At 42.6% G+C, this 16,353-nt stretch overlaps 1 protein-coding gene across 15 annotated transcripts in view; it reads right to left on the bottom strand.

The window, feature by feature from the left end:
* Window positions 1-1,407: 1,407 nt before the first annotated feature.
* PLEKHM3 (pleckstrin homology domain containing M3) overlaps window positions 1,408-16,353 on the bottom strand; it is a 96,155-nt gene continuing 81,209 nt past the window's right edge. For 7 of the 15 annotated variants that reach the window (XM_064434092.1, XM_064434094.1, XM_064434095.1 and 4 more), the window contains one exon: window positions 5,335-11,728. In XM_064434092.1, coding sequence (XP_064290162.1) covers window positions 11,551-11,728 — 178 coding nt within the window. In that variant the 3' untranslated portion in view covers window positions 5,335-11,550. Of the gene's footprint in view, window positions 1,535-4,402; window positions 4,535-5,334; window positions 11,729-16,353 lie in introns of those variants that run through there. The other 8 variants (XR_010369100.1, XR_010369104.1, XR_010369102.1 and 5 more) reach the window with 8 other exon arrangements.

Here is a 16,353-nt window from a genome sequence, read left to right as displayed (position 1 = left end):
TTTTGTGTTCCAAGGGGCGTCTTCAATGTGGCACTGCTTCTTGGGCCTTTCATGCGGCTGGGCTAACCCCTGAATAGCGGGCTCCCCCCGCCCCTCCTCGCTACCTCTCCCTTTTTCTTTCCCCCTTTTGCTTTTCTGATAGTATTTTCTGTCCATGTTGTGTAAGGCCCTAAATGAATCTTGACTGCCCCTACAGCCGACTGGAGACGCACAAAAGCGGCCCATTCCAGCGGCCACAGCGCCATTGTGTGCCCTAACAATGCACTAATTGGCGGCGACAATTGTGCGGCTGGGGAAGAAGAGGGGGCCGCGGGGGGGTGGGGTGGAACACGGGACATGGGTCCTTCCCAATCACCGAGGCGGGTCAAGGAAAAAAGAAAAGTGTGAGGAGCGAGAAGCGCGCTCTGCTCCGCGTCCGTGCCCGTCCCAGGCAGCTTGCTCCAAGGGCCCCCCCGCATTCCTACGTGGAAGTGTAAGGCGAAAAATTGTAACGCGTGGCCATGCAGGGCGAGAGATGTGCAATCCGAAAGGGCCGTCACAATCTCCCAGGCTGTCTCACCATGCTAGAGGCTGAGAACTCGTGTGATGAGGACACCACTGAGATATTCATGGGAAAAGGTCACAGACACAGCCAAGATGCTGGTGGCTGGGGCACTCTGCCCTGGGTACACAGAGAGACCGCTCACCTCTTTCTGAAGTGAATTTAACATATTTTGCACCAGACAGTGGGATGCAAGGACAGGGTGTGCTACAGCACTCTGCTGGGGTAGGTGCTGGTCCTATGGAGTAGGAGCCTTTGGTGCTGTTGGGAGTAGGGGAATGAATCTGGGCCACATCTCCAGCAACAGCAAAGCTGAGGGCTGCAGGGATGAAAGGGACAACAGCTGCCATGGGACTGAAACTGCTCACTGCCACTGCGACACCACCCAGGACTCGGGAGGGACTAACTCAGTCTCACACTGAAATATGGCAGGAATGAGCCCATGGACTTTGAAAGCTGTCCCAGTACGAAGTTAGGCCTGGAGTTTTAAAGCTGATGTAGCTGACAAGTGAGGGACAGATTTCAGCTCTATTCATTAGCTTTTAAGATAAAACAAGAGACAGGAAATGGCATGGACAATGCTTTTGAGAAAGAAGTATGTAAGGCTCATCCAGTTGCGTTGGCTCAAAATTAATTCAGATAGTTGAGAGACATGGGGTCAGATGCTGAAGTGCTGAACACCTGCCCATCTGTTTTCCAAACAGCTCCTATCAGCTCCCTCAGAGAACAGTGAAGACCAGCAGGTGTGGAACACTGTGGTTCCTGACAGAGAAAGCCAGTCTGGCAGCAATACTCAAGTTTATGAAAGGCTCTGAAATATCTTCTGGGCAAAGATATTTCTCTTATTTGAAGCTGACTGACCTTTGAGAAGCACTGTCCACAGCAGGGTCAGGAAGCAGGTAGTTCTCCTACCCATCTCAGAACAGCTGTGGGACTGCTGTGGTGGGGGAGACTTCACCAGATGTTTTGATAAAGAAGAATTACTTCCTGCATCTGGAAAGAAGCGAGAAAACACTGTCCCATACAGTGGCATCTAAACAGGGAACAACTCCATAGGAAGCACCTCTAGTGAAAGAGCAATGCTTTTCTAGTAAGTCTCATGTACTGGCATGGCTTGGAGAAGCAATCTTGCCATAACCTCATGAAGGGCAGACACAACAAGCAGGGAGGACACACTGGAGCTACAGACCCATGGACATGCAGGCACCGTGCCTGGATCTAAACTCCCTGGTGCTCTGACTGATTGGGACTGGCATTTCAGTTTGGTCCACTACATATAAACACTAGACTCAGATGAGAAGTCTGGTCCTGCAGCCAAAATGCTGAGGGGAAGCCTACTGTGAGCCCAGTGTGAGTAGCAGAGTTGCAACAGCCAGAGTGCAGGGTACACTGTGTAGAAACCCTGGGACACTGGACTCTTGCCCTTTTCACCCCACGGCCACACGGAGCACGGTAGTTCTCTTATTGTAATCTCTCAGATTTTATGGTTCAGCATTTCTATGAAACACCAAAGGACATCCCTGCTGCCAGGAGGAACCCTAATCTCTCCACTTACTGCAAGGTGGATTTATCAGCCGTGTTAGCTCCTAGAATTTGGTGGTGGCAACATCCTCCTCGAGACAAAATCATTAGTTACCTGCTCTAAACATAGTGAATGTGCTTCTGCTTGCCCTCCCCTAGCAGGCCTCCACACAACTCCTGCTGACAACTATGGAAACATTCCCATGCATTACCACAGATGCAGGAGGAGGGCCTTATATAGTGAGACTTCTTTACCTCCCCTTTGCCCTAAGCCCTTCACAGAAGTGCTTTATTGTTTTATGACAGCGCAGTTAACACTTGACATAAATCTCTAAGCACAGCTAACAATGTTGATACTGTGTAAATACCTACAGCGGAGACCTGTATTTTATTATACTTTTGCCCTCTTTTACCTGTTATCACCCAGGGTTAACTCTGTGCTAGATGCACTTGTATTTCACAAGGAACCTGCCAATTTTATACACTGCTACAGCTCCTGCCTCTAAATACTGAGAGCCCAGCTCTGGTTCTTTAACAAACTGCAGTTTTCATTGGAGCCAGCAGATCTTAGATCTGCTTAAAGGTTCAAACATGCTGTCTGTCAAATCCAAAACAAGCGTCCTTCAGAAGTGCAGAGTCCAAGGCTCAACAGGACATTTTGCAATATGTACACAAGAAAGTATCCACCAATGTCACAAGCCATTGCGTGACAATGTCTGATGACAGGATGGTGCTGGCATTTGTTTTCCACCCTAGCCTTGCTTTTGTGGACATTTTTACCCCTGCTGTCAGAAATCATTGCAGGGGAAGACACAAACTGAGGGAGAGACACAGAATAAGCTGATTTGGAAGGGACCCACAAGAACTAGGGAGTTGAACTCCTGGCCCTGTGCAGCACCAACCCCAAGGGTCACAGCCTGTGCCTGAGAGCATTATCCAAAGACTTCTTGAATTCTGCCAGGCTTAGAGCTGTGACCACTTCCTTGGGGAGCCCATCCACCCTTTCCCTAATATCCAACCTAAATCCCCCCTGACACAATTTCAGGCCATTTCCTCAGGTCATGTTGCTGGCCACCACAGAGATCAGTGCCTGCCCCTCCTCTTCCCCTCACAAGGAAGCTGTAACTACAGTGAGGTCTCCCCTCAGTGTCCTCTTCTCCAGACTGAACAGACCACAAGACCTCAGCTGCTCCTCATATGGCTTCTCCTCAAGGCCCTTCACCATCTTTGCTGCCCTCCTCTAATATAGCCTAACCTCTTACTTGTATTGTGGTGCCCAAAACTGCACACTCCTCCTGTTTCATTACTTTGTTGCTGCACTTCAGATATTTGCCTGCAGTGTCAGTCAGAAATGAGATTAATTTATAATCTTAAATGCTACGAAAGCACTTTAAACTGAACTGCTCCATGCATGCTGATTACATCTGTTACTTTCTTGCACTGATTCAGTAATTTGCACTTTCTTATTTTTAAACAGTACCTAACTTTAATAATAATTCCTTCTTATTTACCCCTAATGCATCATATTGTACCTACGTGATAAACACCTGAGAATTTTCAAGTAAATGAAAGTTCAGTCTTTTAACACAAGCTCTTATCTGACTTGTCTTGCTTTCCAGATGAGCCTCACACCTTCATTTTTAATATCTAAATGAATGCTAATGCCTTGAAACTAAATTATAGAAAATTGAAAGTCACTTACTATAAACAATGGACTGACTTTTTTAAAGCATGTTTGCAGCTTCAATGCCAAGTTTTATATTTGTCTATGCTTAAAATGGATGGAATTTACTCCTGCTTGCCTTGGAGACTTTGTCTGGTTTTAATTGTAACACTTGATTATCTGAGATGCTTTTCACCACCTTCTCATAGTGGTAATACTCAGGCCTTTAAATGGGACCACTATTTTGGAGAGTATTTAGTTAAACAAGAACAAGACAGTCCAGAGCTATGTACACACACTCCCAGAATATTTTCATTTGCCCTCAGCGTGCTTTCACTGAAAAGGTATGGTGAGCCTCACAGCCAGAAGGGCCCCCTCAGTCCCTAAGGAAAGGAGGAGGTTGCTAGCTCCACTCTTTCAGAAAACCAGTCAACTTCACATATTAACTCAAATATTCTTAATTTTGGTCTGAGAGCTAGAAGGGTAGCTCTTTTAAAATGAATTATCCTGACTTTAAAAGAAGAGCTAGGGCTTGGATTGGCATGCTCTTGCCAGGTCTCCACAGATCCCGTGGTCTCTGCTCTGCGTGGATGCTTTTTCACACCACCTCTTACAGGGTGAAGTGAGGAGGGGAGATGGCAGTGAAAGGGGAAGGAGATGTCATAACAGAATTTGCTCACCTTGTAAAGCAAATAAGGAGGAAGAGAAGGTCTTGCACATTGTTTCCTTGTGCAGCTTGTGTGGTCCTGGTCAAACATTAACTCATTGCTTGTAGCTGGTTTCATCACAGGGATGAAGTCCAAAGGTTCCTGCAGGAGAGAGGATTGACATTCCTGATGGACTTTTGGTCTTTCTGAGGAGGAGCAGGAAGATAGTGAAGGAGGGGATATATCCTTCTCTTTGAAAGCTGCCAGAGCAGAGGGTTGGGTGTGGAATGCTCTGCAGAGTCTCAGCCAGGGGTTTTAGGCCCATGAGCTCCACCACAGCTCTGTGCTGCAATCTTTAGTCATCAAATCCAGATTCAAGGAGCTGCAGAAACTCCTTGGCTGGTGCACTGGAAGAAACAACCAAGAAGAACAAGAATCTTGCCTGCTCCTACACCCATAGGTATGAGAACCCTCATAACATGGGCAAAATCCTGCCCTTCCAGCCCCTCAGTCCACCTGGGAGATGCCTCCCTTACTTAGAGTTCAAGGCTCTGACCTTGGACCCTTCTGGCAGAGGACACGTGGCAGCCACACAGTAAACAGCTGCCTTCTGCCAGCCTCCCAGGAGCTCTGTTTCCAAGAGCTCTGTTTTCTGTGCCTCAAAGCCACAGTAAGCTCCCCTGGGAGCTTGTGGCAGGGGTCAGCACCATTAAAAATCTAGGAATTTGTGGCTTTCCAAAAACACAAGGTTTAACTGGGAATCCAAACCCCCAGAGCCTGATGCAGACACCAACAGTACTTCCAGAGGCCCTCCTGGCTGAGATCTGGGAACACTATCATATTTTCTTAGTTTCAGAAGACTTTAACCAGCAGAGAAGCATTTTTAAGGAAACTATCACTCTTTCAGAGCTTGCCCTACCCATGGTACAGTACCCACCACAAGGCAAATTCAAAAGGACAAGTAACATTTTTTAGTGTTTATTGAGAGTTGCCTTTATACAGGAGGGACTGGTGCTCCGATGCAGTCACAAGTGAACCCAAATAAATCCTGCTCAAGTGTCAACAAGCAATTCAACTCAATGGATTTAAATTATAACATCATTACACATCAATAATAAATTAAGACTATTGCCCAGTAGTTGCAGATAATTAAAAAAATATTCTTGTCAAAAGTAAAAAAACAAACCAACAATTGAAACAATGAAACACATATAACAATGTTGCAAATAAGTTAACACAGTAGCATACACACATAAGGGTATTCCAAAAACTCAGGGTGCACTGCCAGCAATGCTAAAATTCATGTAAGTGGTGCAGGTGAGCTGGTGCTCTGGCAGGAAAGAAAGCCCAGGCTGCCAGGGACACATCAGCCACTGTGCTCTGCTGCTCACACCAGGCTCTCCCTGGCTTTTAACTGCATTGACTGAGCTAAAGTTGATTTGGAAGCTGCCTTTATCACTTAATACCTAAGAAACACACATTTTGCTCATGAATTTACTTCTGCTTACCTCAAGTATAGCAGGGACTCATGTAAGGTAACTTGGTATCACAGGTATTAATTAAAAATCAAAACTGAAAGCACAGTTTAGTTTAAGCAAAATCAACTTGGTGGACAAGTGCATAAGCAAACTGAAAGAAATCCTTTTCCCACCAAAACAATGCTGTGTATTCAAGGATTCATAACGGTTTAACATGTGGATTAGACAGGAATAAATAAATAAATAATTGAGCCACTTGTGCACAAAGTCTAATACACATTGGTCCTAGACAGCTGATAGCTCTCCAGACCTAGATATCTCTGATGCTGACCACAAGTGGCATGTCTGCAATTTGGATTAATGGTCACCCTAAGGAATTTGGGTGAAATTGTAATTTTAACATATGACTCAAGCCATCACGGTCACACCAGGGTCTTCAAGTAAAGAAGGACTTTGCACATTGTTATCCAGGCTGTCTCCTCGCTGTACTGCCAAAATGCAGTAACAGCACTGCTGCTGCTAAGGGGATTCCTGCTACTGGTGTCAAATGTGGACTTACAAAATCACAGGTAGTATGGGCTTGTGCCCCAGGCTGACACATGCCACACACATTAGCAAATACTGCTAAAATTTCAGTGGGTTAACCCTCTGAGGTGAGGCTGACCAAACCCTCAGTGGGTCAGCCTTCAGGGAGCCAGGCTGCATTAAAATTGAGCTTTGAGGAAACAGCTTCACTCCCACAGCACTGGACCCAGCTGTGCAAGTAAGCAGGGGGCCCGGTATGAGAGAAGCAAAACTGCATGCGACCTGACCCTCCTTTAATTCTCTGTACCTGACATTATTATATATGCACAGCTTCTGAAGGTCTTGCACAACTGCATCTCAGGCTAAGCAGCTCAGCAATTCTCAAAAATACACTTAACAAGAACCAATACCATCTCCATGCTATCCTCTCTCATAATGGCCTCACAAAGCATAGACAGTAAACAATTTTATGGTTACCATTCCTAGCACGATGGAAACTGTCATGAGCAAGGGTTTTAAGCTCCAATGCCAAACACATTGCATCATGGCAGAGCATTTGTAAAAAAATCATTCACTTCTCAAAATTTAAGGCACCAAAATGAGCAAAAATGAGGAGTTCCCACACAGCTTGGTGTCTTCAGAACTGGTACATGAAGCCTGTAGAACTAACTTCATGAGGGCAGAACAAGCAAACTGATTTACTCGGCTGCTCCTTGAAAAGAACAGGCCCAGCCACAGAAGCATTTCAGTTTAAGTCTACAAGTTAATAAAACAGCAGATGCAATCAGGAAATCCAAAACAGGAAGAGAGACACTAATATACTGTACTGTAAGGCACTCCTACTGGGAAGGGAAAATTGGAAGGCAAATTACAAAGGAGAGAATGACTGGACTCAACTGGTTCAAAAGCAACACAATGACCTATGAAGCTCCAAGCCTGGCTAGAGGCTCAGTACTGTGAATGAGGAGGGGGACAGACAGTGGAGAGAGAGGGGAGACTGGCTTGCAACTCAGTGGCAGGAAAAAAAAATAGAAGATTATGATGATTATTTAATTTATATTATTTAATTAATTTTTTTATACAGATCAACAGTCAGCTGCAATCCAGGCAGTGACCTTTGGGAAGCTTAGGAAACTTAGGGAAAAAGCAAAATTCAACTGGGTAGCTTCCCCATTTAATTGTAAACAGACATTCTCTGCTCTTTTAAAAAATCTTTCAAGACATTATTATCAATCTATTATAATACACACACTATCCTAATAATAAGAGAAGCCTTGACAAGAGGAGCTCTAGAGATACCCTGACTATTCATTCCTAACAGGACCATCAGAGCCTGTGCAGTGCTGCAAAAAACTTAAAATTCCTCTCAAAAGAGTACCTTCCCTCATACCTACCACTTCCTATGGATCCCAACAGTGAGCTCATATTGGTATGTGCCAGCCAAGATATTTTGTCACATCAGGAACACATCATTTTCCACCACATAAGACAGACAAAAAACAAGAAAAGCAGCAGGAGGATTCCTACACAAGAAATACAAATCTATCTTTTTATAGATTGATAATACAAAAAGAGCTGCAGTTTGCATCCCCTAAGTAGGCCCATCTTCCCATTAAAGGAAAGGTAGATGGTTAGGGTAAAGAGGAAAAGCAACTTGAATAAGGGTCTCAATAGTGTCCTAGATTAAAATAATACCAGACTAACAAGTGTAAGTACCTTTAGAGAGTGAAGCCATGGTCCACTGCAGTGAAGCATCCTATTTTTACACTGATAACAAATTCTGTACAAAGCAAAAGCAGTAACTGGATTACAGATCAATTCCTTCTCAGTCAGTTATTAAAGCATCTTCTCTTTGAAGAAGACAAACAGCATATTTTATTTTTGATTCACAACGAAATGGCATCATTTAAATTTATTTCATGCCTGGGTAGGACAAAGACTGAAGTACTAATGCATAATTTCACCTGGGGTGGGGGGAGGGTGCGGGCAGAGTCGTGCAACCTGCAAAGCCCCCAGGAACTTTCCCAGCTGATGCTCATCCAGCAGTCTGCAGAGCAGAGCCACGTGCAGGCTGTGGGCTGCAGAATGGGCAGACAGCAGCAGTGGGGACCAGCACAGAGCACTGGTAATATAGCAGAGACAACTATGTGAGGGTACAGTGGTGTCTGAAACCCAAACCACCTGCCGAACCCCAGGCTGAGGCTCCTGCTTGCAGATGGCTCCTGCAAGAAAATCGACTGAGCGCAGGACTAAGCCTTTCTTTATGCTTACAAAAATTGCTGACAGAATACTTATCTTTACTTCATAAAGAGTAACTGGTTTTGGATAGGAGCTAGGCATCCCTGAGAGGACATCATCTTTCACATTACAGCCTGCTCCTAGAGCTACTGTGAAGCTGTATCACTTTTCCAAAGTAGAAATGAATGTCTGTTTATTTTAGGAACTAGCTGGTTTACAGCAACACTGGATTTTAAAGCAAATAGCATGATCTGTATTGTACAGTATCCTTTTACATAAAGCTCTGGGCACTGACAGAATATCATAACATGCTCTTGCTCTATGTCATTTGTAATGGCAGTGGTTTCAGACCCATTACTAATTTCAGCAGTTTTGCCAACATCATACTTTTTTATCCTTTAAATCTCTGTTAGCAAAGAAACTGTTCTGTAGAACCTGTACAAACCCAGAGCAACTCCAATGCTGTGTATGTTGTTATTCCAACATTCAATTCCAATATCTAACCATGCACATGACTGGTACTTTGGAGATAGGACATCTATCAAAGTAACTAATATTTTGCAATGTCTGAACCTTGATTCCTTGACTCCACATGGTTTTTGACAGTGCACTTAAGCAGTCTTCTCCAAACTGAGCTGGACATGAACAAGCACTGGGAAGTCTATGAATACCAGAGCATGATGATACGAAAAACATTACCATTTTTTCTTTAATGACCTAACATTATGTCTACAGATAATTCAAAATAGTACCTGCCAGATGCTGACAGCTTCAGAGCTACTGGCTTTGCCACAGCAGTAATTGTAGTGACACAAGCTGAACAACATGGGAGCGTTCTGTTTATTCAGCCAGTACCAGTGCAGTTCCTGTTTGCCTGACTAATTCCACAATACTTCCCCAGTGTTTGCATTTCTGAACACACAGGGAATTCTTTGCATGGGAATGGATTTGCAAGGAACATTATACCTTTAAAGGTGATAGCCAAAAGCAACTCATTTCACATGAGGAACAGTGAGCTGAGACAGAGACACCATTGTGTATGGGAAGTATTCATTTTAGTGACAAAGGTGCATGATTCACCAGGTTTATTAAGTATGGGAATCCCTACAGCACTTTGCCAAGCACATGGAAAAACCCTCACTTCCTTCTAAAGAATCCCAATGAAAGAAGGATTTCTGCAAAAGAAAGGCACTGGTTGTCTAATGTGTAGAGATATAAACATGCTTATATATATATATATCTATATCTATATATATATATATATATAGTAGTTGCACTCAAATTTGAAAAAGCTACTTTCTTCTTTGACTGGAGGCTGGAAAAGGTAACCATTTATATTCCAGTACAAGGCAACTCATTGTAGCATTTTACCTTTTAATGTAAGCATGATGTACCCTGTTCTTTCATTTAAAATACTTCAGCAATTAGTGAGATGCTTCAACAATCAAAACTGCTTTCTGCCTTGAATACAACAGTCTGTAGATTATATAGGAAGTAAAAATCAGTATTCCATATTTTCACAAACCTATGAGAGAGGAGAGGAAAAATACACATGCAACTGGCATTATTCTTCTGAAACCATATTTACTTTCTATATATAGATGTGTGTGTGTATATATGAATGCTTTCATAAGTATGTAATACACAAATCACTGCAGGGTGTGGAAAAGAGTCAGCAATGTGAAATGGGGGTAAGACAATGTAACTGCTCATTGGAAGTGAACTTGCCATGAATTAAACATACTGCCAGAAATTATACACACCTGCCCAGTTAAATCCATCATGGACTTCCCTTTACAAAATAATTCACTGTGTTTTATACTTCCCTGTGTTCCAGGTGTGTGAAGAAGAATCACACCTCGAGGAACTCCACTGTCCACCATGGAAGTCATTACAGAACTATAAATGTGTCGGAGCTCAGAGAGAATGCAGGACACAAGTAGCACATGAAAACAGCAAAGTAGTGTTTCACAATTTTGGAGGTATTTGCTAACTAAAATGGGCAAGACCACTTGCCTGACTATCAATTTAACAGGCTCAGATTAGAAAAACATTTGAAGTAAACTTCAGGAAAGAAAAAGAAAACCAATGTGAACACTTAAAATGCCCTAAAGTTTCAGACTGGAAGGAGAAGAACCAACATCATGTTACTACAGACAAGGACACAGCCTCCCATAAATCAAGAGTAACCAGCACAAATCTCAAAGGACTCCAGTGACAGAGCTTAACTGATATTTCCAGCCTGAACAAAAAGAGCAACAAGTCCCATGTTTATCTGAATATGGAGTAGTTCACTGGGGTGGTTATAAATATATAAACATAACTGAAAGAATTATTCTGTGTCTTATGTTTGCAAGCACCCTGAATAAGGTTTAATGGGAGATCCTTTAAAATGTGAATGCACTGATCCTTTAAGATAGTTCTCTGAAAACATGACGAAATGGAACCACATGTCCATATCAGAAGGAGACAGTGGATTTAAAATAATTCCTGCTCTATTGGGTTCTGTGAAACACCTTACTAGAACCCCTGCCAAGGCTACTAATAAATAAATAATACACATAAATAAGTAAATGATTCATCAACTCTAAGTGAACAACATAAAAAATAATGCAGTCATGACAGCAAATATTTTCTGCCTTGAGATAAAGTGTTCTCCAGAGATGGAAAAGACAATTGGGTACTTAATTAGCTAATCCTAAAGCATTTCTCATAAACCACATTTTGTATGAGAGCTAAAGGCTGGACTTCAATGCAGTTTAGCCATTGGTATTTCAAAGCCAACAAGGCTTTATGGCCACTTTGGCAGCTCTTATTTCACAGATGAAGAAGGTCAGGTATTTTTCAAAACAATTTCTGCCTGTCTAAGCAGAGAATTTGCTTGAGCTGGCAGCTGGGAGAGGGATTCTCTTCAGGCTGGTCACTGCCTTAAGGACCTCATGTGTTCTGATATGACAATTCAAACATGTTGCAAGACTCTTCGAAGTTCTCGTCCATATTCAGTTGCCTCCAGAAGGATTTCTGCTTCTTCTGCAATTCTTTACGCACACACCTGGGGCACGGTACAGCCTTCACTTTGCACTCAGAGTGGAAGACTGCACCACAGCTTTCACACCTGCAAACACAAATTAGTGTCAAAATTGAATCACAACACAGGACCAGAGCATGCAATGGGCTTCACGTGGGCTGTGGGCAGTAGGTATTCCTTGGCACCATTCTTGGAGCTCAAAGAGCATTATGCTTCATTAGAGTGGCATTGCAAAAGACACTGGTATGGCCACACCTCTGCTGGTGTAAAGCTACTCAGGAGCACTAAAATAAATTGACGTGCATTAATTTTGCAGTTGCTGAGAATCTGTCCCAGCACTCCTGCTTCACAGACAAGTTTTTAGAAGGATTAATACTTTTCTTCTTAGTAACTAGTATTCAGGTATATCACTGAAAAGACATCAACCTTGTTTTATGAAAGACAAGTCTTGCTTTGTTTGTAAATGAGGTGTGACTATATTATTTTTCAATAAGGTATATTTCAGCATTTGCAGAAACAGATTCTATGATTTGCAACAGCCATGATACGACATATTTCTCATTGAAGCTCCAGTGCTCAGCTGTTCTGGAAAGAGTAAAGAACAGTCCACTTCAACAGCAGAAGTTGTCATTTCAAAAGTAAAAATGAAACAGAGGTAAGTGATGTTGTCTGCCCTGTGTCCTACAGAAGACTAGACTAGATGAACATAACAGATCTATGTTGATCAATTGATCAATACATCGAGCTATGCTTTTGGCATTCAAAGCTGTGATATTCTGTTCTCAAATGTGACATTTGGGACTTAAAGCAACTGCTCAAACAAGATGACTGGCTTACTTTGGGGCACTGTGAGGCAATGAACTTAATGTCACAGCAGATCAAGCCCCAGATGCAGATGGATGTTGAGCAATGAAACATCTGGTCATCGTGAGTGGGCTACAACTCAACAGTTGGACATTCTCAGCCTTTCAATGCAAATATCTGTCTGTAGTGATGTGTTGTCACTACAGCTTTGTAACCAAAGGAAAAAGTAAAAGGAGGACTGTCAGAGGTAAAAGTCTTAGATTTAAGTTGGATAATCAAATAATAAAATCAACAAAACATGAAACTTTAGAGTAATCCTGAAATACAAACAATGGATGTTGGTCACCCTTGGTGATTCTGTAGGACATCTTGAAATGCCTCACACTTTTTTTCCTTTCTTGCAGCTATTGTAGTCAAATGACTACGTAAGAATCCAAGTGCCCATTACTATAACTTTAGTGGGGTTTTTTGTTGGTTTGCTTTGAACTTATTTTTCATAGAAATAAGGTTCTTGTCTTCAAGACTATGAAGAAAAATTAAAAACGTGAAGAAAGAAACCCCCAAAAAGTGAGAAGCCATAAGGCATGTGGTCTGACAATACTGAGAGAAGTCCATAAGCTAACACAACCAGTTAGCTATATTGGCTGCATCTCACCTGGAACTTTTAAAAAACTGTTCCTGCTCTGGCTGCACTTGAAGTTTTATACATGGGTCCAAACATGGCATAAATTTTAATAACTGCAGAGCTTTAAGAAGGCTGTGCAGAGATTTAAGGAGGCACATTTCTAACTAGCATAAACTGATAAAACTTAAATATGAGTAAGAAAAAGCAGGTGAACAAGGCTAAGTATAAAGCAGTATATCTACTGGCTTCCATGCTCTCTTGCAGTAAAACTTGACTGCTGGATTTCTCAGTCCAGCTACAGTCTAAATCTGGTTTTGCATCAAGAAACCTGCACATGCAGAGATATTTACAATTTCTGTGCTCAGAGAGTGTGTTATTGCCCTTATCCACTGAAGCAAACACATGCATGCTTAGGACTCATATCCCACTGATTTCTTTGGGATGACTGATCTGCCTTCCATTAAGTGTGCTTACGTGCTTTGCTGGGTTGGGATCTCCACAAACAGACACACTAATGGGCAAAGAAGAGACAGAAGACAGCAGTGTCTTTAAAACTTTACACCACTCTGAACTGACACTAATGGTGATTTTATCAAGCTAATTCTCCCTTGTTAGTCAGCAGTTTACAGTGCCCTGGAAGTTGCTGGAGGGTAATGATTGATGAGGAGTGTAATTTTGTGCTCTCACATCACCACCCCCTCTGCTAGCCCAATATTTCTCTACAGCATGCATGGAAATGACAGAACCTATCAGAAATTACTGCTGAAATGGATTGAGCAGGATGAGAAAGGAGCCAGCACACCTGGTCTCTCAAGTCAAAGGCCATCAGCAGAACGAACAAAGACTGATGGTGCTCAAATTAATATGAACTCATTTTTCAGAAATAAGGTCAGTGGAAAAGATTAACAAACTTTTTTCCCATTGCTTAAAATCAAAACAGAGGGAAAAACTGCCTGAACTGTTATTCATTAGAGCTGGTGCAGTAGCTGAAGCTGTGCCCAGGACCCCACACTGTCAGGCACTAAGCAGAGCAAACAGCCAGCCCTGATCTCACAGTTCCTGCAGTGGCACCACTGCTGCCATCGTGGGTCCATTGTGGTGCCCCCTGACTGCTGCTCTGAAGACCTTCTCTGGTGAAGGCTGGGCCCACCCAAGGGGTCCAAATGACAACAAAGCAGCAGCCTAGAGGAAGGGTGCTCTGAGCTGGAGAACAAAGCTGCCTCTAGCTCTGCACAGGAACAAGTAGAGAGGACACCCATTTCAGCCTTCACTGCGTGCTTGTGTCCCCCTCACTGACAAAGTCACCAGGGCAGGGGGCAATGCTGATCTTGCCCTGCCTTTGTGCAACTGGCAAGTCACTCCTGTTAAAGTGGTGGAGCTATACTACCCCTAGCTACCTACACAGCTCTGCTTTTCCTCATCTCAAATACAGTCAATCCTAGCTGGCCCTGGAATGCCAACTGGTTGACCATTTCTAACCTCACTGCGTTACAGTGATAACAAAACCTCCAACATTGTATTCCTTTTCAGAATATTACAAACAGATTGCTTCCTAGTTAATTCTGAGACCTAATTTTATCTCCACATGTGAATTTTATAGGGTCTTTTGTTGTTTTCAAGCCTCAGTATATTAAAATTATTTTATTTCTCTGGAGAAATAAAATATATTTTGTAGCCTATAAAAGGCTCACTTAATAGTTCACTACACCTACTTATCTTTCCCTTAACCCTTGTTGTTGTCATAGGTAATTCACAGTTCAGGTGCTATTTCTGAATCCTGACTTACTCTTTGTCTAGAGGCCAAAAAGTCCCTACATCCTTTGTGAGAATGCTATTCACCACTGATAATAAGCTGATGAGCCCATAGCCATTCAGGCCTTTCATGTTTCCTTCTTTAATGAATGATATTGTGACACTGCACATTAATAGCATCTTGCTATTTTTCAAACAGTATTTGAAGATTTAGTGAACACTGCGTGTTGTTTTCACACAGACTTGCAGTCTTCTAAGAAGGCAGCTGAAATAGCTTCCTCTCTATTTTGGTGTTTTCTTTTTTTTTTTTTTTTCTTCTCTTTCCTGACCTAACTCAATTTCTGTTGAGACTTTAGGGGGTGTTTTATGTTTTAAGGATGTTTTACTTGTATGGAATAAAAAAATGCAGGGAATAATTCAGTTCTCTAATTTCTATTGCACTGGACAGTGTAAGAGAAAGGGCAAAGCTCTCCACAGCCAGAGAGTCATTATAATGCTCTTATTATTATCATCACTAGTGACAAAAAAAAGGCTTTCTACATTAAAAGCATATAATCATTCCTTGTATGCTGAGGAAATGACAAAGTATCTCCCATTAAGTCTGGGCACTTGAAACATATCAATATTTAGTAAATTGCAAATTCTGGCATGTTCTTTTCATGCTTCCCAGCTATTTTTCCCAGGACTATAGCTCACGTAATTCTAGATGCTGCATAACCAATTGATTATGCTCACATTTATTCCCTGTACTGCACCACCATTAAGTGCCCCTGAGCAGAATCAGGTGCCTGAAGTGGAGGGTACAACACAAAGAGGCCTCAAAGTCCTTTCACCTTAAACAGACAAAAATGAAGCAGAGTTGATCAACAGGTGGCCCAGGATGTCATGTGAAAGCCAGGTTTTTGTCTCCTAGGAACCTTACTGGTTGACAGACTTACCAATGTGACTGATATAAAGGTGGGATGAAGTGCTGGAACCACCAAGGTTTATTAGGACACCTTCAGTGCCATGCACAGGGGCTGGCTGTACAGATACAACACCATTCCCACCTCACAACAGGTGAGAAGTGAACTGGCTTGCTCAAGGTCAGCCAGGGGCTCCTAGCAGAGCTGACAAGGGCAAAGAGCTCCCTGCTCTCATTGCAGTGCCATACTCACCCACCACCCTTTCTTTGTAATTTCATATATTAGATTTCATTTTTTCATTTTAGAAACTCACTTCCTTTGTGCAAGATCTTGGACACCTTTGGTCAAGTGAGTAATCCCTTGAAAGAAATTTCAGCAAGGATTTGATTTAGGGCTTAACCCTTCATGACTAAACTCTTCAGTTTCTTCTTTCCTACCATGAAGAGTAAAAGCAGGATTAAATGGTTATTCATTATGTTTTCCTTAGATGATGCTAAACATTCACCAGGCACCCAAAACACTAAACCACCTGTAACTTGGCTACTAAAAATCCCAAAGAGCAAACCACACTGGCTGAAGTAAGCCTTGCCTGGGGATTCCAGCGTGATCACCATCCCACACCATGC

The sequence above is a fragment of the Passer domesticus genome, chromosome 10 (assembly GCF_036417665.1).
Source record: "Passer domesticus isolate bPasDom1 chromosome 10, bPasDom1.hap1, whole genome shotgun sequence".
NCBI classification, from domain to species: domain Eukaryota; kingdom Metazoa; phylum Chordata; class Aves; order Passeriformes; family Passeridae; genus Passer; species Passer domesticus.
This window is presented reverse-complemented; position numbering and strand designations above follow the sequence as displayed.